Genomic DNA, 23,646 nt, shown 5'->3' with positions numbered 1-23,646 from the left:
AAGCTGCATAAAAATATTGTTTCTAAATATAGCTGTCATTAAATGCAGTATGTTTTTTTTTAAATGTTCACATGTGAATAAAAATTGTGATAGATCTAACAGTGACGTTTACTTCCTGGGTAGCCACACTAGAGGAGACACATTAACTTCTATGTGAGACACATTAACTTCTATGTGAGACACATTAACTTCTATGTGAGACACATTAACTTCTATGTGAGACACATTAACTTCTATGTGAGACACATTAACTTCTATGTGAGACACATTAACTTCTATGTGAGACACATTAACTTCTATGTGAGACACATTAACTTCTATGTGAGACACATTAACTTCTATGTGAGACACATTAACTTCTATGTGAGACACATTAACTTCTATGTGAGACACATTAACTTCTATGTGAGACACATTAACTTCTATGTGAGACACATTAACTTCTATGTGAGACACATTAACTTCTATGTGAGACACATTAACTTCTATGTGAGACACATTAACTTCTATGTGAGACACATTAACTTCTATGTGAGACACATTAACTTCTATGTGAGACACATTAACTTCTATGTGAGACACATTAACTTCTATGTGAGACACATTAACTTCTATGTGAGACACATTAACTTCTATGTGAGACACATTAACTTCTATGTGAGACACATTAATTTGCTATGAGCGATTTAAAAATTAAATATCAAGAGTTGAAGCCCTATTGTGAGGGAATCTTTTAATATTTAGAATGGATATCAAGAACAACCCTCTGATGAGAAATTTTATAAAACATTTTTCAAAAGGTTTCAAAAACAAATGGTATCATGAGACTGATTTGATTTCATCAAAGCTATTAAATTAAACCAACAAGCTACCATTTATATCATTTTAAACAAGACATATTACTCATGATTTCTCTCAGGTCATCCATTCTAGATAAATAAACATTGCAGGAGTAAAACGAAAGATAGAGGTGGCATGACAATGATTTATAAAAGTACGTGTTCACATCCATGTTCACATCCGTCCTCTGATAGCAGCCTAATAAACGTGTTCACATCCGTCCTCTGATAGCAGCCTAATAAACGTGTTCACATCCGTCCTCTGATAGCAGCCTTATAAACGTGTTCTCATCCGTGTTCACATCCGTGTTCACATCCGTCCTCTGATAGCAGCCTAATAAACGTGTTCTCATCCGTCCTCTGATAGCAGCCTAATAAACGTGTTCACATCCGTCCTCTGATAGCAGCCTAATAAACGTGTTCTCATCCGTGTTCTCATCCATCCTCTGATAGCAGCCTAATAAACGTGTTCTCATCCGTCCTCTGATAACAGCCTAATAAAGGTGTTCACATCCGTCCTCTGATAGCAGCCTAATAAACGTGTTCACATCCGTCCTCTGATAGCAGCCTAATAAACGTGTTCTCATCCGTGTTCACATCCGTGTTCACATCCGTCCTCTGATAGCAGCCTAATAAACGTGTTCACATCCGTCCTCTGATAGCAGCCTAATAAACGTGTTCTCATCCGTGTTCACATCCGTGTTCACATCCGTCCTCTGATAGCAGCCTAATAAACGTGTTCACATCCGTGTTCACATCCGTCCTCTGATAGCAGCCTAATAAACTTGTTCACATCCGTGTTCACATCCGTGTTCACATCCGTCCTCTGATAGCAGCCTAATAAACGTGTTCACATCCGTCCTCTGATAGCAGCCTAATAAACATGTTCACATCCGTGTTCACATCCGTGTTCACATCCGTCCTCTGATAGCAGCCTAATAAACGTGTTCACATCCGTGTTCACATCCGTGTTCACATCCGTCCTCTGATAGCAGCCTAATAAACAATGTATGAGACTATATCGCCCTCAGTAATGAGACTATTGGCTTCAATTATGTAAATTTGAAGAAGATAGTTTCATTGTAAAGATAAGAACTAATATCTGTTGAAATCATGTCTGTAGGTTTATCTTGTAAATCAGCGTTTCCTCATATCCACAGATCTGCTGATTGATTCACTGCCTGTTGAATAATTTAATGGCCACTGCAAACAAAAATCTGTCGTTATTACACAAGATATCACAAATGGCCAACATTAAGGGCGTATTTGGCTGGCTACTTTATAAGTTAAGAAAAAATCAAATTGAAATATTATCTTTGAAATTCAGTCTCTGGATTAAATAATCACTTTTTATATGGATTTTTAATATCATTTTGTGAATAGAGATTAAATGTGTGATTCATACATATGAATTATTTTGATGTCAGCGTGAAATCCTGCTCCAAGTTTTATGTGGGTTTGACGGTTATAAATAAACCTGTTTTGTAAAGATTGTTAACTTATCAGTAAGTCATTAACATATCGTCACGTGAGTTTTGTCCCCTACTACCTCCTCACCTGTCAGTCATTGTTACCAAACTCCCACCATTAAGCCACTCAACACATTAAAAAAATATCTGAAATAAACTTAAGAAACATTTTGATCTCATTTATTTGACATTTATTCATATGCAGTTTCATTGATTTTTTTCCAGTCAGAAATTAAAAAAATATTCTATTTTTAAAGTAAAGAGTAAAGTCATAAGCTGACCACACCCAATTAATTTGAACTGTACAAGCATTAGCTGACCACACCCAATTAATTTATACTGTACAGGCATTAGCTGACCACATCCAATTAATTTATACTGTACAGGCATTAGCTGACCACACTCCATTAATTTATACTGTACAGGCATTAACTGACCACACCCCATTAATTTATATTGTACAAGCATTAACTGACCACACCCCATTAATTTATACTGTACAAGCATTAGCTGACCACACTCCATTAATTTATACTGTACAGGCATTAGCTGACCACATCCCCATTAATTTATACTATACAAGCATTAGCTGACCACACTCCATTAATTTATACTGTACAGGCATTAGCTGACCACATCCAATTAATTTATACTGTACAGGCATTAGCTGACCACACTCCATTAATTTATACTGTACAGGCATTAGCTGACCACACTCCATTAATTTATACTGTACAAGCATTAGCTGACCACACCCAATTAATTTATACTGTACAGGCATTAGCTGACCACACTCCATTAATTTATACTATACAAGCATTAACTGACCACACCCTATTAATTTATACTGTACAGGCATTAGCTGACCACACTCCATTAATTTATACTGTACAGGCATTAGCTGACCACATCCCCATTAATTTATACTATACAAGCATAAGCTAACCACACACCATTAATTTTACTGTACAAGCATTAACTGACCACACACCATTAATTTGTACCATAGGTACCACATCATACAGTAAAAAGAGCATATGACTATCTTATGAACACTACCTGCTAATGAAAGTATAGATTATATACTCCATTTTATCACTGTGGATTCCTTCAACAATAATTTGAATTGAACATCGATCATAATTTCAAAAATAAAAATAAAAATTACATAAAGTTGTATACAGAAAGTCGATCACACTCATTACAAGTTATATAAGTAATCTACAGAAAATATCTCAGTAAAAAACAATGCATTTCTTCTCTTTTTGTACTAAAACCTACATATTACATATACTCAAGATGTTTCCTGTCGTTAGACAAATCTATATCTTAGACCTTTTTTTCTTGCTAGATGGCGCTGGTTTTTCTATTTACATATTCTTTACATTTTTAAGTTCTAACAAAGCATTTGATTGGTTGTTTGTGCACCACTGTTTGAGACTGATACTAATTTGTTTGCATGTTTTTATTTTTGTTGTATGAGACTGCGAGCAGCAACAAGCCAACCGTGACGGCATATCCTACTCTTGTGCCGGGACAGTACCCAATTGTGGTTAGTGGTCAACCAATAACATGAGGCGTGGAACAAACCGTCGCTAGGGACAACCAAGTTGTAAAGTTCAAGGTCTTGTTTAAGTTTGGAGGTCACTGATAGCGGTACACGGTTGCAGGGTTCAAGGTCTTTGCGATGTTATGAAGTTATCATCACCCTTTGGGGTAGCAGGTTGAAGAGTCAAGGTCTTTTTAATGTTTGGAAGGTATGGTCACCAGTCAGAGCTACACATACTTAGGGTCCAATGTTTGATGTTTGGAAGTTAAGGTCTTCACTTATGAAGCTTTGGACTTGGAGGTCTTAAAACTATAGAAGTTGAATGTTTACTGCTGGTTGTTAGGAACTTACAAAAAATAGCTTTTTAGATCTTGATGTGTCAATCTTTTCCATGTAAAAAGGGCTTATGCTAAGTTTGTTTTAAAACAATGACGTTGATTCATTACAATACAACTCTTTGTGGAATTAATAGAGGTCAAAGTGTATCACTTATCTAAATGTACAGCAATACAACTGTACAAATTGTCTGCTGACTTCATTGTCCTTGGTTTTATCAGGTCCTGCATGGAATTATTCTAAGGCCAATGCAAGTTTTTTGTTTGTGTAGAATTTATATGATGATGGTGCCTGTATGACTGCGATGTCTGGGTAGGGATAATCATTGTCTCAGGCAACACTGGTCCCTGTAGTCGACAGTTGTATTTGAATTTTTGGCTCTGGAAGAATTTTCCATTATTTTTGGCACAAGTTACAGTTGTTCACCAAGCCTAAGAGACAATCTTGACAAGGAATCATTGTTCTCATATCTTGCTTGGATTACCTTGCTCTTTTAAATGCAAGTCTTAAATGCATGTGGTAAGAATGTGCATGTGTATTCTGGGTTTGGCATGATCATTTTGTGTAGCTAGTCATCAACCGGTCCATGTAGTCATTGTCCAGTCTGACAGGGTCACTATTGGTCACTTCCCTTAAAGCAGGACAAACTCCCAGCTCTTGATTTAGGTCCTGTGTGGTTGTCTCGTGTCACCATTGTAGGTATTGAAGTGGTATACAGTTGTGGTATATTTAACCTGGATCTTTACACCTAGATCAGTATAATGGCAATACAGTATTACTTACATCTTTAATTTGTGCCAGACCAGGAGCAAGTTGAAGTAGTTTATGGCTTGTGTCTTCGTGGTGAGATAAAGTAGTGATATAAATACATCTGATAAAGTAGTTACCTGCGTCGTTGGATAACGTATCGATTATATGACATACGTCTTTGTTCCACGCCCCTATCGTAGTGTATGTATATATTGGACATGCTTGTGCTCCCTCTATGCTTACAATGCTTTAACACTAGCTCGGCTGCATCACCCCAGGGCTTGGGTAGTATTTTTATGTACCATTTCTTTTTCTAATTATTTGCTGTATTAAAAAAATTATATTAAAATTTTGTGAACTGTTTTTGAGCATATAGCAATGGATAATTATCATGCTTTGTAAAAAATAATCATGTTTTGTCTCTTATTTTCAGTTTGTCTGTCGCAAATTTTTTTAATGAAATTCTTTTATAAACAAAGAGTCTTCCAACTTAACAATACAAAGTGTATGTGGTTGTCTGACTTGAGACTTGAGCAGTTCTTTTTGTTGGAATACAATTGTACCTGTCCACAGGTGAGTCTTAATAGATATTAAAGAATAGCGAGAGTCCCATGAGTCAAAATAAATGACTTCTGTTGGACAAGGTCAAAGTTAGACCCTTAAGCTTAATTCCCAAGTGTGGTGCCAAAATGGTCCTAAAATCCAGGAAGCAAAACTGTAAATGCAGAAAAGGTGCTCTCTTTTATCTACTGCTGAAATATCTATAGTACCTCCTGGCAATGCAAAAGGGTCATGCCTTGTGCTAACATTGTGGTTAATGGAAGCAAGATGGTCTTGTCTTTTGCTGAAATTTTGTTATCTGGTGCCAAAATTTGGTGCTGAACTGTTGTTACTGCGTTACAAACAGTACAATATCGGTACTAAATATGGACAACAATCTAATTGGTGTCTATGGGAACAGACAAATGTCAGAGGTGACATAATGTCGAAGATGATATTTAAGCCTGTACACAAGTGTTATATTAAGCGATGGTGATAGAACCTTATGATCTGTGTTCTAACAGGCCTGTGATGGTCAATGATATCTGTTCATTTCAGTAAAGCTATACAAGGATACCCTAGTCATTCAAATCCATATAGTTATGACATTTTATAGACCTAATACAAGGTTTCAGTGCCCTGTAAAACAGTTTAAATAGACACAACAACTTTTACGCGTGGGTATCATACTGGAGATTTCACCAGGGAACTATAGGATTATCAGAGGGAATGGAAAATTGATCAGGGTATCATTTAACATTTAACAAGATACAAATTCACTTTATAATTTGACTAAATGGTTTCACCAGCTAAGTTTGCTTGTAATTGAATTTAGTTTGGTACAGATTAATTTCAAATGTCACTGAGGTTTAAAAGCCATTTGAATTAGAGCTGTATGCTATAGAGGTATATCTTGACTATAGTACAAACCATTGGTTTCATTGTATGTTTACATAGGTGGTATTCAGTACATTAATGATAATTCTCTGGCAGTACAGTTCCATCCTATTTGTGGTGATGGGAACATAAACTTGCCTTAGTCACCATTCTGTATACTGTCACGTCTTTGACCAAAACAATTTCCAGCTCATTCCCCATTCTGATTTAGGGTTGAGAAAATGTACTGTATTATTTTTAAGTTAAATATAATTTGTTTGAGTTTGTTGGACCTGACATCTGTGTCACCATAGTGATAGTGGGATTAAGTTACGGTTACTGCTACTGGTAAAAAACTATTGATGATTTGGAATTTCTCCAACATTACTGGTATAATTACACAAGTATAAAACAAGTTTAATTAATTTACATTAACTAAGTTACTCTTATTTCTATGGATGGTAATATATAGGGGTTTTAACCCAAACGAGAAAACACTGGAGTTCCCCAGAAAAAAAACATTATCAGGCTGGTAACCGACACCTCCTCATATCCGATTTGTACACATCGATATTGAACAGTTGGTGATCTTGCGAAATGCTAGTGTGTTGTCCACAGGGGTATTCTACCATTCCAATAATGCTAATATAGTGAATGTTTTCTCTTAGGAGCATGGAGACTTTATGTGTTGGCTCACTGGATCCCTATTGGGTAGTGTGACTCTATACTAGTGAGGTTTCCCTCAGGAGATGGTATCAGTGTATTAGTTGGATAAAAAGCATAGACAACCTTATATCAACTTTATCATATGATTATGTACAGATGTTCACAAACCTGATCTACACCATGTCAGAGTATGGCAGCTTTAACTGGAAAATGGTTCATTTTTTATCTGATATGTAACAGTATGGAAATAACTGTTGACAGAAAGTCCTCTACCATTCTCAGACAGAAAGTCCTCTACCATTCTCAGACAGAAAGTCCTCTACCTTTCTTAGACAGATAGTCCTCTACCATTCTCAGACAGAAAGTCCTCTACCATTCTCAGACAGAAAGTCCTCTACCATTCTTAGACAGAAAGTCCTCTACCATTCTTAGACAGAAAGTCCTCTACCATTCTCAGACAGAAAGTCCTCTACCATCCTCAGACAGAAAGTCCTCTACCATTCTCAGACAGAAAGTCCTCTACCATTCTTAGACAGAAAGTCCTCTACCATTCTTAGACAGATAGTCCTCTACCATCCTCAGACAGATAGTCCTCTACCATTCTCAGACAGAAAGTCCTCTACCATTATCAGACAGAAAGTCCTCTACCATCCTCAGACAGAAAGTCCTCTACCATTCTCAGACAGAAAGTCCTCTACCATTCTTAGACAGAAAGTCCTCTACCATTCTCAGACAGAAAGTCCTCTACCATTCTTAGACAGAAAGTCCTCTACCATTCTTAGACAGAAAGTCCTCTACCATTCTCAGACAGAAAGTCCTCTACCATTCTCAGACAGAAAGTCCTCTACCATTCTCAGACAGAAAGTCCTCTACCATCCTTAGACAGAAAGTCCTCTACCATTCTCAGACAGAAAGTCCTCTACCATTCTCAGACAGAAAGTCCTCTACCATTCTTAGACAGAAAGTCCTCTACCATTCTCAGACAGAAAGTCCTCTACCATTCTTAGACAGAAAGTCCTCTACCATTCTCAGACAGAAAGTCCTCTACCATTCTCAGGCAGAAAGTCCTCTACCATTCCTAGACAGAAAGTCCTCTACCATTCTCAGGCAGAAAGTTGTAGTATTTGTACAACTTACATTAAAATCATGTAAAATTATATATAACAAAAAGTGTTAACATTTTATTAAGATGTGAATATTAATTTTTGAATTATAGTAAAGAAAATATGCATATATAAATTAAGCAAAATAAATGGGAAGCATTGAAAGCACATTAATTTATGATGTATATATGTGTTAATTGCTAAATTTGACATTAATATAACTATTGGCTCCTGCGACCTAATTCCTGTTATATAATCATTCAGTATGTAGATATATTTCAGCAATTAAAGACAAAAACTTAAGAAAAAAATGCAATATGTATATACATATGAGGGAGACCCGCGATATTTTCAGACATAAATTGTCAAGTATAGATATCATATTTATTGTTGATGAAGGTGAAAACCTACGATTTATTTGTCAACCAAAAATGCAGCAGTCTAATATGTCTTTCTTTTAAACAAAATATTTTGTAAAAATTGGGTGTATAAATGTATTTTCTGATCAAGGCTTGACATTTTTAACAATTGCCATATTCCCTGTGGAGGTTCATTTAACTTGATGGTATGTGTGAAAATAAAATATAAACGTGCAGGTCGTACTTGGAAACTATGGAATTCAACTCTTAATACTATAATTTATAATTCATGGAAAGTTTTATTTTACTAGAGCAATATACATTTGGTGTTTTAACAAAATATAAGGAAACTAGTTGATGTGATTATATATCTAATGTTAAAAGCCTGAGCCCTGTCCCTTTGGGGGGAAATTCTGTCCTTCCTGGGATGTGATATGTGACAATAAACAGACATTGGAATGTTTAAGGTGACAGAGCATGTGTATGGAAACAGTTCTGGTGAATAATTAAACACATAGGCAGTCATTTACAACACAACATGGACATTTACCCATTTAACTTTTAATAATTCATGTTTTACCCATTTTCTAATGAATAGTTTTGTCACCAAACTGAAGATGTACATTGGAATATAAAACTTCATAATAGCCCAGTTTTGTCAGGTCTTTGAAATACTTCATAGCAGCCCCAACATTTGGCATATAGAATTCATGTGGATTTAGGAAAGTCTATAATATGAGAACTATTTTACTGAAAAAGGAATAGATATATGGTGATAAATTGTTATATTAGCATTGCATGTCAAGATACAGCAGGATTATTGGTGGTCAGGAGACTTTGCAGATAAATAATCTTTATTTTACAACAAGTTATATCGGTTCATAAAACCATTTGGACCTGTAAGGCTAATATATGTATCTATCACGTCTATCATCATAAGTGGAAACCAACAGGGGCCGGCATAAGTGGCAACCAACAGGGGTGGGACAAAATGGAAACCAACAGGGGCTGCCATAAGTGGAAACCAACAGGGGCCGCCATAATTGGAAACCAACAGGAGCTGGCATAAGTGGAAACCAACAGGGGCCAAGGAGAAACCAACAGGGGCTAGCAGGCTTAAGTGGAAACCAACAGGGGCCAAGCAGAAACCAACAGGGGCTAGCAGGCTTAAGTGGAAACCAACATGGGCCAAGCAGAAACCAACAAGGGCTAGCAGGCTTAATTGGAAGCCAACAGGGGCTGGTTTAAGTGGAAACCAATAGGGGCCAAGCGGAAATCAAATAGGGCTGGTTGCGAAAGTGGAAACCAACAGGGGCCAGCTTAAGTGGAAACCAACAGGGAGTTGAGCATATATGGAAACCAAGGGCATGGGCATCAATGGAAACCAACAGGGGCCATGTCTAATGTAGGAGGAAATCAGAGAACCAGAAGAAGAACTGAATATAAAGCTTCCTGGTAAAAAACAAGTACACTGTACACAGTCGTTTGTGCCACCCAATCACACAAGGCAGATTGAGGTTGATGCATCTGTTGTCTTTGCCACCCAGGGAGGGTCCCTGTAACTTTAAACTGTAGGGAGTCCATACACAGTTTGTAGGCATGTGTTTCTGGTTTAAAACTGGTCAAACTCTCTTGATTGACAAAAATATAGAACCAATCGAGTGTTCTACTGGGGAAAATTTTAAACATGCTACTCCATGGGGATAGTTTCAAAATGGTTGAATCTCACTAAAATGACCTAGAACTTCATGTTTGTATGTCTATAACAGTAGATAGTCTATGTAGCAGTGAAGTAACTTGTACCTGTACCCAGTAGGAGTCTATAACAGTAGATAGTCTATGTAACAGTGAAGTAACTTGTACCTGTACCCAGTAGGAGAGTATAACAGTAGATAGTCTATGTAACAGTGAAGTAACTTGTACCTGTACCCAGTAGGAGAGTGGTGGGACTAACCTAACAGACTACAACAATGCGGAATGAAACGTTTCTCCTTGGCAGAAGAATGTGTGGCATTATGTTATCGTACATTGCCACTGACATTGGTAGTCGGGGAAATATGATAGCTGCCAATGTCATTGTCGGTAGGAATCATGACTTGTCATGGTGTTGGTATTTCATCTTTTCTATCTTGCCAGAGTGTTTCCTTGTTGTAGGTAGACCACGACAGGCTAACGTGGTCAATTCTGATGTATAGACAGACAATGGCAGGCTAACGTGGACAATTCTGCTTTATACATAGACCAAGGCAGGCTTACGTGGTCAATTCTGTTTTATACATACACCAAGGCAGGCTAACATGGTCAATTCTGATGTATAGACAGACAATGGCAGGCTTATGTGGTCAATTCTGTTGTATTTCCTTGTGACTACACTACTGATGGTCGGTCTTTCTGATTACTTGATCCTGTGGAAAACCTCTTTGTAATTAAAGCAATTAGTGCTCGGTACATCACTAGCTTTCCTGGGGTTTAAAACAACCATCTGCCACACCTGTCCAGCGGTGTCACGGGTCATTGATATCATCTACACAACACATTAAATGTTCGTACTATAGTTCACTAATTACAAGTTGCAGGTAACTCTATCAGTAAAAACCCTAATTGCTTTCATTGCTGTGGACACCAGAACAGGCTCGGGCCATGTACCTTAATAGGGGACTGAGAATCTGAGTAATTTGTCTACAACATTGTTACACCCGTCACAATAAACGCCCTCTTTATCCACTCCGCTCAAAACATATTGTAGATCTGAAAAATATTTAAAGAAATAGAAATTTCCAAACTTAGAATTTTATCAAGGCACACAAGATAATAGTATGTGTGTAGAAGACAAATGAAGGGAAGGAACTCTTTGATGAATCAATAAATATTATGGGCCAATGGACATAGTGTGACCGTTTGAATCAGTGAACAATATCAGAGGATACACAATGAGAAAATCATTGAAATGGCAAAGAATGTACTACATGTATTTGTAGTGATTTCTCTGATGACAAAGCTATCTGAAACATTGGGGCTGCTGAAGCAGAATCATATCCATGATTAGCGTGGTCGTTATGACGGGAATCAAAGCATTACATCTAAATGGCGACACGGTTCATTCAGGACGAATGGATCTGATGCCAATATTGTACAACAAATGGTTTTTTTATGTGTTAGCCTATGTGACACATTAGATGTGAGGCTACAGATTCCATTAGGGTGCGACTTGTCATCCGAGCATTGGGGGAGGTCTAATCTTGATCGGATTCACACGTGACCTACACACTTGTTTCCGTCTCCTACTCTTGTTAACAGATCTAGTGATACTCACTATACATAAATCATTACAGATTTCTTTTTTTAACAGATTTCTGCTTTATTGAATAAATGCAAAAAGTTTTACCATTTTGATTTTTTTTTTACGAGGTCCATGTCCAGGAGCACATGCATCCTTAGACAAGAATTTTTTGAAATGTATGTTTTTAAATTGGGTAAAATCATTCATTTTGATTTTTTTCTTCTTCTTTTTTTCATGGTTATTAAGTTTTAAAATAAGCCAGATTATAGTCTATTATTATAAATTATTAAATATTCAAGTCATAACAGGTATATGTGCGGAATTATTGAATCAAATGCATGTCCTTTGTATGAATGCCAATGACCATCCAGCTATGTATGAATGCCAATGACCATCCAGCTATGTATGAATGCCAATGACCATCCAGCTATATCGTGGAGGCAGACGTGATCTGGATCTTCCTTTGACATCATGCCATGAGATTCCCACAGCCCCCCCTATCTAGACAAACAACACTCATAATGAGATAGATTCCTAGGAACTGAGCTCATTAGACAAAACTAAAGATAAGCTGGTTTCTAATTGATAATAATCTTAATGGATTAAATTCATTTTTTTATTTTGCATTTAATCTGACCCACAGTTGAAATTTGAATAGATTTCTGATTTTTTATTTGATAAAAATCTTAATGTGTTTGTCTCTTTTTTATACAGATCTTCTCCAATTTCCATTTCACCCCCAAAACATTGTGAACCTCCTGTGCTGCTATCACACAATACTTACACTTTCAACTTAGAACCTAATTAGTCGATTGTGTCGAGATTTTTTATTTTCTTTTTAGCAACTTCCACTGAAAAAACATATTCAACTCGGATAATTCTGCATGCAATGAGGAAAAAATTCAAATAAATGTTTTTGGCTATAATTTGATAAATTTACAAACTAACAATCTGTCTTGTAGGTGTTGAAACTTAGAACAGTAATGAAATGTAATAAAACCAAAATGATAATTAATAAACTTTCATTTCCCTGATTGTTGTGCGGAGTGATTGTGGGGCGTGTTATCAGACGAGTAGCCAGGGAACATTGCTGCATAGATCTGTCAGGAAGCCTTGTACTGAGGGGCGTGTTATCAGACGAGTAGCCAGGGAAGCCTTGTACTGAGGGGCGTGCTATCAGACGAGTAGCCAGGGAACATTGCTGTATAGATCTGTCAGGAAGCCTTGTACTGAGGGGCGTGTTATCAGACGGGTAGCCAGGGAACATAGCTGTATAGATCTGTCAGGAAGCCTTGTACTGAGGGGCGTGTTATCAGACGAGTAGCCAGGGAACATTGCTGTATAGATCTGTCAGGAAGCCTTGTACTGAGGGGCGTGTTATCAGACGAGTAGCCAGGGAACATTGCTGTATAGATCTGTCAGGAAGCCTTGTACTGAGGGGCGTGTTATCAGACGGGTAGCCAGGGAACATTGCTGTATAGATCTGTCAGGAAGCCTTGTACTGAGGGGCATGTTATCAGACGAGTAGCCAGGGAACATTGCTGTATAGATCTGTCAGGAAGCCTTGTACTGAGGGGCGTGTTATCAGACGAGTAGCCAGGGAACATTGCTGTATAGATCTGTCAGGAAGCCTTGTACTGAGGGGCGTGTTATCAGACGGGTAGCCAGGGAACATTGCTGCATAGATCTGTCAGGAAGCCTGGTACCTAAGAGTTATAGTCATAATTAAAATCATGGATGTCTGAAAAAATCCCTTCTCTGGGACATCGTCATTATGTTCGCATATAGAAATGATAAGATCTGCATTCTATAAATCACGTCTGCGCGGAAGAATGAGAGAGAGACCCGATAAAGGATAATTAACGTGCCCAAAGCACCTGTCTCTATCCCAACGCTCACCACTAATATCATATAGCAAGCCATTCCCGAGCTTTCGACATGTCTTTTTTTATTTTTGATATTAAAACAGTCTTTGTTCACATATTTGAATTGATAAATCAAGTTTTTAAACATTTTCATTTATCTGTGATGTGTGTTGAATGTGCAGAGAATTAAGTAACAAACTTGTTTTTTTAAAGATGGAAAAAAAATTGATAAAATTGATTAAAATTGTGAATTGATCGGACATTGATTTAAACCATAAAAGATATTGATGACATCATCATTGCAACTTTGATATTTGAAAAAAAAAATTATTTTTATTTTCTTTTTGATTAAAGTTTAAATTGTGTAAAAATTGATTTTTTGAAATACTTCACATAAAATCAAAACTTTATAATTATACATGTGTAAACTGTAACACTAGTGAATTATGTTAAATCTGTACTTACCAGTACTACAGAATATTCCAGACTTGATTTTAAAACTGCAATTGTTCATGCAGAGTTTGGAAAAGTTACCTTTTTTATCAGAAATTAACTTTTTGAATCACCGAACCTGAACTCCACTCGATGTTTATCATATTCTCCATGCTAATTTAACTGCTCTGCCTTATGATTACCGTTAAATATTGAATTACAGTAATGCTTTGCCTGGATGCAAATATGTTGAAAAGTTTCACTGATGCATAAGAATTAGGATGCATTAATATGTGTGTTTACTGAATGCATTTTAATAACGTTTAAACTGACTAATTGAGTAACTAATTACCTGCTATAACAATGTATCAGGTTAAATAGGAAAACAGGGAAGTGACTGGGAAATTGTCTGGTGTAGTTTTCACAAAGCAGAGAGTTTGAATACATGTGTATTCATTTAAGGAAGCAATCTCGTGATAAAACATTTTGTAACAAATAAATTTTCATCTGCTTATAAATATGATGAGAAATTACAGTAAAAATTAGCACAATAAGGACGTATTACTGTAAGGATAAGCTGATTTGTAACATACACATTATATCTGTTGTATGGTATCAAGTCTAAGTGTACTAGTTCATGTTACAAACCTCTACCCACACAAATATTTGTTAATCCTGGGTTTCGTCCCCTGTTGGGTATCTAAGTGTGTCCCTTTGTTGGGGGGTGGAGGCTATAGACTAATTCTATCAGTCAAAACCGGCAGATTTTTTACATAGGGTTTTTAGTAGAGTCCTTCTGCCCTTAAGTCTCTCCTTGAATTTATCTATATACCAAACGTTTCAAAAACATGTACATCAAAAACCCATTCTGACAAAAGAAATTGTCGATAGCAATGTTTTCTATCCTTGAAGCAGCAGAACTGGGATGTTTTTGTCTCCCCTTACGGCCTCTTCAGTCCATGCACAGGAACAGCTGCAAAGTCTGTCATTACATAACTGTGAAAATGCAAAATGCATACTTAAGCCACATAAATAAAGACACCATTTGAATACAGCTGTTTTGAGAACACTAGAGAAGCTTTAGGTAAATACTCAAGTGTTCAGCCAAAACATCTTAACGCAGCCAATTAATTGGGTCCATTATTGTGTATGCCAGATATTTTATATAAAAAACCTGATGACTGCATTTCAGGTCTGGTATAGCGGACATGAATACTGTTTTGTTACTGTGTATGGTGATGTCAAGTAGCAAAGCTCAGTAAAGTTGGAAGACTCTTGTATAATTCTTTGCTATTCTAATTTTTTTTTAACTTTGTTGATTGTACATTTTTCAAAAATAGACTTACAATGTAAAACTTTATATAATATTCTTTATTTCATCTTCTACCCAAGGCTTGCCTCCCTGGCTTAGAGCATTTACATATTATAACTCTGATAAAGTCACAAAATCTATGTGTGTTTATTACCACTGTTAGGTGTAAAAGTCAACTGTATGGTTTAACACTGACACAAATTGCCCTGCTTCTATGATACATCTCAACTTTTTAGATTTTCGCATTAGCTTGGTGACATTTGGTCATTAAAATTTCACAAATTGAAATTTTACATTGACACTTTTTGCTCTCCGAAGTTTACATTAATTGATATTTTATGCTTAAATTTCTCACAAAGTATCTTACTTAAGATTTGATTTTAGCTTTGACTTTTGAATTTGATTTTTCATAAAAGCAGGTCTTTTGTGGTATACAAAAAATTAGCGTTCCATAAATGGAACAGTATTTGGAAGGGAGATAATAGATGTAGAGTTCTCATTGTATTGTTATCTTACTTATTACTGAGAAATTGATTATATGCAATAAAAGTTAGGATCAAGGACATTCAGTTTTAAAAAAGGAAGGTCAATGTTACCATATCATTACAGAGGAAATGTTTATATTTACAGATTTCGGAAGACAGATTCGCTTTTCTAAATCTATAAATACTCTTTGATCAATGCTGTTTATCACTTTGCTTTGGAGAGTAATCGGATGACCTTGACCTTTGTAGGCACACCCCTATTTGGGATCAATACCAACGTCCGTGGCCTTCAACCCTTATGCCACCATAAACCAGGGCAACGTACAAACAGTGGCGGTGCCCGGGGGAGGGGATGCCACCATGGTAACAAGCCCACTCCAAGGAGTCATCCAAGCGATTCCATCCCAACAGAAGCTGGCATCGTCCCGGCCGGACAGACTCGAGGTAGGAAGAGATTTTATAACCAAACACTTTTACAAGATAACGCCTCTCCCTCTTTCTTTTACATTTTCGTAAAATGGATTGACTCCATTTTTCACTCACAATTTTCTACCTATATTACACACTCCTGTATTTCTAATGTCTTCTTTTAACCCTCTCACCCCTGCCAACTACAGTCGACTCTGCCAGGACACTGGAGGATTAGTCCACTGTGGAGAATCAGGGGTTGCAGGGTTACAAGTCTGTATATTGTTACAGCTGTGTAATACTGTCTTTATATTAATATTTTACTCGGTTTTGGACTTCTATCATGATGATGAGGTGGCTTATAAATATTTTTTTAAGTCTGGCTGTGAGCGTAGTCTCTATGGTTGACTGTATTATATTCTATGCATTTCATATAGCTATGGTTGTTCACACTGTGATGTGTAAGTATTTGCTATTGTGGAAAAAAAATGCACATTTGTCTCAATTTTAAAATGTCACATCTTCTATAGAAGAAATTTATTCATCATCCTCTGAAATGTTGAGAGCTTCAAATTAAAAACTAATGATTTTCTTATGAATTAATCATGTACAGGATTGTCTAAGATCCTTACATAAAATATGTATATGTTTAAGATCTATATTTTTTAACATTTGGTAGGTATTTATAATTTTTGGTTTTTGTTATTATTTAGTAAGCAGCTATTAGGTTTTATTTGTATATCGTTATGCCCATTCCGACTCCTTTACCCAGAATTCCCAATTTCAACAATGACCAATCAATGACACACACAGCACCCCGTTTAACCCTGCCAAAGACTGCATCAACATATATGACATAAGGGAAGTAACTCCTCCTAACCCTATGTAACTTATTAACGTTCAACACGTAGCACTACTTCTGCACTCAATATAAAACATAAATTCAATATACATTTAAGAATAAAATATTTTTAATGTGAATTTGTTTATTATCATAATTTGAACTTGGGGATAGAAAATGATAAATGTTTTGTTTTAAATTTTGACATTTTTCATCACTCAGAAAGATCTGGAAGTGAGGCTTATTATTAGAGACTAGCTACACAGGTTCTTGCAGTAGTGATATTTGAGCCACGTATGTATAATGTACAGTTTTTAGTAGGCTTGAAGGGGTGCTGCTTTTTTGACACAACATAATGAGTGTATGTCGCCCGAGTCGAGCTTTCACATTTACATCTACTATAATAACAGCTCTTGGATGGCTTTGTTGGAAGAAGTGAAAAGTCCGAAAATTATAATCTGCCCATTTCTACCAATGAAATCTTTCAAGAGATGGCATATATTTATGTAAAGTGAAGGTCTTAATGGTAATCTGCTTGAAGTGTTTGGGTTTTTTTATTTTTATAAAAAAATTACTTTTAAATAAAATATGAATATTATCAAGGTGAACATGAGTTATCAAATTTCCTGTGTATTTGTTAGTCACAAATTACAATTGTAAGCAGATTACCAGACCAAAGAGTTGTCGCCAGCAAATCTGTATGCAGCCAATACTAGCGAAACTAAAACACAGTTCATGAAAAGTACCTAGATAGCTTTAACCATGGAATTTTTCTTTGGGATTTTTTTTACGCAATTTCATGATGTGTGATGTGTTTATGAAGCTAAAATTTAATCCAAGAACGCTATATAACCTGTTCATTTTGACTGCAAGTTTTAGCTTCAAGTTGAGGCTGATTATCAGATTTGTTGACAGCAGCCTAGCTGATCTTGGCCGACATTTTGTTAGACGCTTTCATTAGTGTACAACGCAACCTAATATTTTATATTTACATGGCAATTTTACACCAGCTCCCAAAATCAGAATTATTGCCTGATCACTGTCGTCTAGAGGCTTGAAAGCTTCTTATATACACAGATTTGTCCTGCCGTCCTTGCCAATATTTTATAATGACCGTGTTGTTTTTCTGTAGGCTGCATGTGGAGGCCGTTGTGAAACCAACGCTGAATTGTGCCACACGTTCATCTAATTCATCTTCTTTCAGAGACAGATAATCAAAATCACAAAAGAAAGGCTTACATTTATATATATTTAATTATTGTGTGTATTTTTTTTTTTATTATTATTTATTTTTCTGTCAATATATGTATATGTATTTTGGAAGATTTGTCGGAAGGTCAAAGATAGCTACAAATACCATTATTATAATTAACACTATCCAAACGCATGAATAAGTCTTAGAGGTTAGGAATATTTCAGCTAATTTACACTGGATCGTGTGAACATAACAACATGCAGTTTATCTATTCAGTTTCATGGGATAGCACTTCATCAGTAGGTCCAGAACCACGGAAACTTATGATGCTTTGGTTTGAGCAGAAGCAAATTTGTAGCTGATATCGGCCATTGTGTACTGAATTCAAAAGGAAAACACTTTTCCTCCGTTTATATGCCGACTTGATGCCAATGAAGTAACGTAATGCTTGTTTTATAAACCTTTAAAGCATTCAGTTGAATAAGGTTATGTGAGAAACTTCAGAAACTGGAAACTGAGAACCAAACATATCTTCAAGTAAACATATTCAAACGAAAAAAAATTCATCTAACTTCAACATAGAAGTTTAGAATTCCTAAGTAATAACCATATGTATCAATTTAGAAACTAAATTGCTGCTTTAATGGTAATTGCTTAATTTTTTTTTACACTGGTATCAGATTTCATCCATGGACAATGTAGTATTTAAAATATTCAAAAGTAAATTTTAAAATGTATTCTTCAATTTTTCTAACATTTTTATAAGCTGTTTAGTGATAATTTCTTCCAGTGTCTTCAGGCATTATTGAATCATCAACGAAGAAATCTCTATCTTAATTAACAGGTCTTTACTGTCTCTTCCCTAATTAATGAAATACGTCACAATACTGAAATCTAACTCTAATCAGTACAAATCAGTGTTGCTAGCTCTTTTTTCTTTTTTTTTTCTTTTCCTTTTTTTTCCTTTTTTTTTCTCTCTTCCCTTTTTTTCTGTCATACTCTGATTGTTTTCAGGTTTGTCGAGAATATCAAAGAGGTACTTGCACGCGACAACCTAGTGAGTGTCGCTATGCACACCCTCCAGATAATGTAACAGTCGACACGGCCGAGAATCAGGTCACTGTTTGTATGGACTTTGTAAAAGGGAAGTGTACACGGGATTCGTGTAAATATTTCCACCCACCTGCACACCTCCAGGCTCTGATCAAAGCCACCCAACAACGATCTAACACCACTGCCGCTCAAGCTCAAGCTCTGGTAGGGTTTCTACTTCTCCTCATAGCTACCTCTCTCTAATTCCGCTTTATTTTCTTTTATTTTTAATATCTATTATGTTTATTTTGTTTGATATAACAAACTTTCCTGCTTGATCTGTTTATCATTTAACAGTTTTTTTTATTTTGATGATTGCTCAAACTGACAAGTTTTTTGCTTGATTATTGTTATTTTGGAATTTTTTCTGCTGTTTTGGATTTTGTTATTGTTTTAACTAAATTTCTTAACATTTAAGTTCCAATACCATTGTCTATTTTGATATGAAAAAAATATACTTTCTTTTTTGTACTGATAAAGTTCTACAAAAATATTGAGGATGTATTTTTGGTTCCTACTGACATTGGATTAATTTTTATCTGAAATAAATCTATTTTTGATTTTTTCAATTTATTTTATTTCATTTATTCATTTTATTTATTTATTTATTTATATTTATTTATTTATTTATCTATTTATCTATCAATCTCATATTCTTTATGAAAATCTTAATTCCTTTTTCCTTCATAATAATTTTAAAAAATTCACAAAAAATGCAATATATATCAAGAAATTGTTTTGTTGCTCTTTAGATTTTTTTTTTCTGTGCAACATGCATATTGCTAGATGTTCTTTTCTGTTGTGCAATTCCTTTGTATTATAATAGTGCCTCACCTATGTTTGATTTCTGTATCCTCACTTAACTTGTTCCTTTCCTACCATGATGTTCGTGCCAGAACAATTTAATAATAATCAACAACAGAAGGAAATTTTCCAAATGTCATATAGAATAGATACATTGCATATTTTTTTAATATTTGAAAGAAAATTACTGCTGGATAATAAAATATGGAAAAATGTAATTGAAATAATTTAATATAAATTGTTAATGATAAATAAAAATGATTTGACTGTTTAGAAAAAAAAATAAAGATTTTTATATACTTTCCTTCTGGGGTTGTTTTGATAATCAGAAAATACTTTTACCAGAACCTGTTTAATTTTCAAAAAGCATAAATCAGATAAAAAAAAAGTATTTCATTTTGAAATTCTGGAATGAAAAATACCATTGGTGTGAAAAATGGCATTTTATGTAATGTACATGGGTTTGAATTTCCAAACATTTATATTTCTTTGCACCTCAAAAATCTTCAATTTAATACTCAATTTGTATAAAAAAAAAATCCTATTCAAAAATGCTACTGTTTATGAAAACATGTCTAGTTGAGTTTTCAAGATTTGTAAAGAAAAAATATCAAAATTCTATATATTACCAGAAGGTAATACAAAATGCACAAAAACCAAATTATTTTAGCTTAAAACTTTGATATTTAAGAATTTTTTTCTCTTTTTAAGAAATCCTGAAATTGTGATTAAAATGTTATATTAGCACCATTTTGGGTGTATTTAATTCTTGCAGGCACCACACTAGACATGTAAGCTAAACTGACCGTTGTCCAGCTATACTACATTGGTTCATCGGTCAGTTTACTGATCTGGCATGATCATATATTGTTTTGCCTTAGTAGACAGTTAACTCTGCGTCAATATTTCAGCCGGTATTAACATTATATAACGGGTCACTTCTACTTGCCCTCTGTAACCCACTTCGAGCTGAAAATCACTCCTTTGTAAGTCAACCTGTTTCCATGTATGGAAATTTGTTCATCAAAATTCCCCAATATATGATTTCTTTTGAGTGTTTCTACAAATTCCTTGATATTAATTTTCCACCAAATTTCTTCCCTCCCTTTCAGATGCTATCTTTTGCTTCAAAATTTCACTTTAAATTGAGAAAGAAACTGAAAAAAATGAAGAAAAAAACAATACCTTGCTTTCTATAACCTTTCTTTGTCCTTTGACCTTGACCTTTGAAGGTCAAGTGATGAGTACAAGTAATTGCGCTCCCATTTAGTCATGCTGTCGTAGCAAAGTAGATATCTCTCTTGCTTTTTTTGTCTAAACTCTCAACTAAATTAGTAGCGATATATCAGATTAAAACTTCCTGATTCTGTATATTCAAAATTCTTTGCTTCACTATGCTTCCAGTTAACCGACATTTCTGTTCAGACATAACTGTACTGAAACAGCCTCCTAGAGTTGTCTGCCCTTATCGCTTGTCACTGTATCCCTTGCGAAACCCTATGCAATTTTCACACCACGAAGCACGTGTACATTCTACATTGATATGTCATATGTTCTTAATTTTCAAGGAAGAAAATTGAACATATGATGTTTTATGCAGATTTCGGAATTTTATAAGGGAAGAAAAAAGACCCTGAAAATTGAAGAAAAAAATTTAATTGCAGAGAGAGAAAAAATGTTTGATTCTACTGTCAATACTGGAAAATAACAATACCAAGATTGACATATGCAAATCTCGACTGTTACAGACTAAACTTCCTTAGTCCTTTGGTTTCTACCAGGGGGGTCAAGTCAGTGACTCACACCGTATCGCATGTCTGACAGTTGATTGGTTAGTGCCTGGAAACAGTTTTATTGGCTGGTTTTACTTATATGACGAAAAGGTCAACACGGGTATGTGCTTAGATGTTGGTTGAACCTGACGGTGGAGATACTGAGAGGGCCCGCGACTTGTATGTACAACAATGTGTTCTATTTATACTTTAATTGCCTTGTTATTTTATTATTATGCAAAATGTGATTAAGGTAAAAATGCTTTTCTGAAACCAAAAATTGCTGAAAGAAATATTTGCTTAATTTTCATGAAGATTTGTGTAAATAGTTTTTCATTTACTTGGAGTCAATATTAAAATAGATTATTTCAGATACAATTTTATATATATATATATATATAGAGAGAGAGTACATTGGTTCCTTTTGTCTGTAATGGACAACAAAGACATCTTTGGAGAATATCATTGTAGTTACCAGATTTAATTTTTCATCAGATTAAAATAAAAAATAAAAAACATTTTTCTAAATTTCTACCAATTATAGGTAATGTAATGGTAACAGGTAATGAAAATCTAATTTAATTACAGGTAAATATCTAATCAAACCTGTATTTTAATCAACACAAATAAATTTGCTTACAGGTTAATCTCATTCTGATAGTCACAGAGCAAATCCAGATGCATTTTCTGGAGTATCAGTTCCAGAATTCTGGTACTTGCAACATCTTTGATCTTTGATTCTAAAATCACAGACACATTGCTGGAATGTTTAATTACTGTGGACGAAACACCTTATATTTCAGATGGATTGGCTTGAATTTGATTCACATATTTGTCACTTGTCACATGAAGTGTTCACCCTTTCACCTCCCATCACAATTACCTGTATTAAATCAGATTTCTCACTTCTGTCTACCTGTCATCATCTTTCCATAACTTCACATTCTCTAATAGTCTATTTGGCAAAGATGTTTTTCTGGAGTAGATTTTGTTGCAACTAGTTTGGAAAACATGACACAAATAATTTCAATCTAAGGCACTGTGAGACACTTTTTGTCTGTATTTTTATATCAGAAAAGCAATTTTACTGATGTTTCATGTCTTCTGCAATAAGCCATGTCTTTTTAACACAACATAAATAACTGTGTTAAATAAGTTTGAATCAGCATCCCAATAAGTTTGAATCAGTGTCCCAATACGTTCGACTTTGTCCTTTCAGTAAGAATAGCTGTATAAAGAATGTTAGATAGACTTGGGGTGAATCTTATGACATTTCACATGGATGATAAATGGAAAATATGTTTCTTTAAAAAGATACAGGCTTATTGTAGAAATGTATTGGACACTGAAAAACATTTGTGGTGAAAATGAGTTCTTCTTGTGGCTTTGATTTTCTAACCTTGACAGAAAGCTGAAGTATGCTAAATGATTTCGTATTTTTTATAGAAGGTACAAATTCAGCTCATTAGTTTTGATGAAAAAATTGTGAAAGTAATTAACATATACTATTTTCATTCTTTTGTTTAAAACAAAACAATTATTGTTTTATATTCAAATTATATATACTAAAACATATTCAAAGATATTTTTCTTAAAATTAATTTACTTTGGTTCCAAGTCAGAAGTTCATTTGATTTTACAAATAATGTAGGTTAATCACACGCTATATCCCA

At 35.0% G+C, this 23,646-nt stretch overlaps 1 protein-coding gene across 17 annotated transcripts in view; it reads left to right on the top strand.

Moving 5' to 3' along the window:
• LOC117341986 (muscleblind-like protein 3) overlaps positions 1–23,646 on the top strand; it is a 178,784-nt gene that overhangs the window by 126,762 nt on the left and 28,376 nt on the right. For 12 of the 17 annotated variants that reach the window (XR_004535727.1, XR_004535726.1, XM_033903908.1 and 9 more), the window contains 3 exons: positions 3,786–3,860; positions 16,111–16,305; positions 19,320–19,562. Coding sequence is in view for 15 of the 17 variants with exons in the window: in XM_033903908.1 (XP_033759799.1) it covers positions 3,786–3,860; positions 16,111–16,305; positions 19,320–19,562 (513 nt within the window). In the remaining 2 variants the exon portion in view is untranslated. The remainder of the gene's footprint in view (positions 1–3,785; positions 3,861–16,110; positions 16,306–19,319; positions 19,563–23,646) is intronic. The other 5 variants (XM_033903917.1, XM_033903916.1, XM_033903915.1 and 2 more) reach the window with 3 other exon arrangements.

Source organism: Pecten maximus, chromosome 14, assembly GCF_902652985.1.
Source record: "Pecten maximus chromosome 14, xPecMax1.1, whole genome shotgun sequence".
Lineage (NCBI taxonomy): Eukaryota > Metazoa > Mollusca > Bivalvia > Pectinida > Pectinidae > Pecten > Pecten maximus.
The sequence above is the reverse complement of the archived record's forward strand: the minus strand, read 5'-3'. Positions and strand labels throughout refer to the sequence as shown.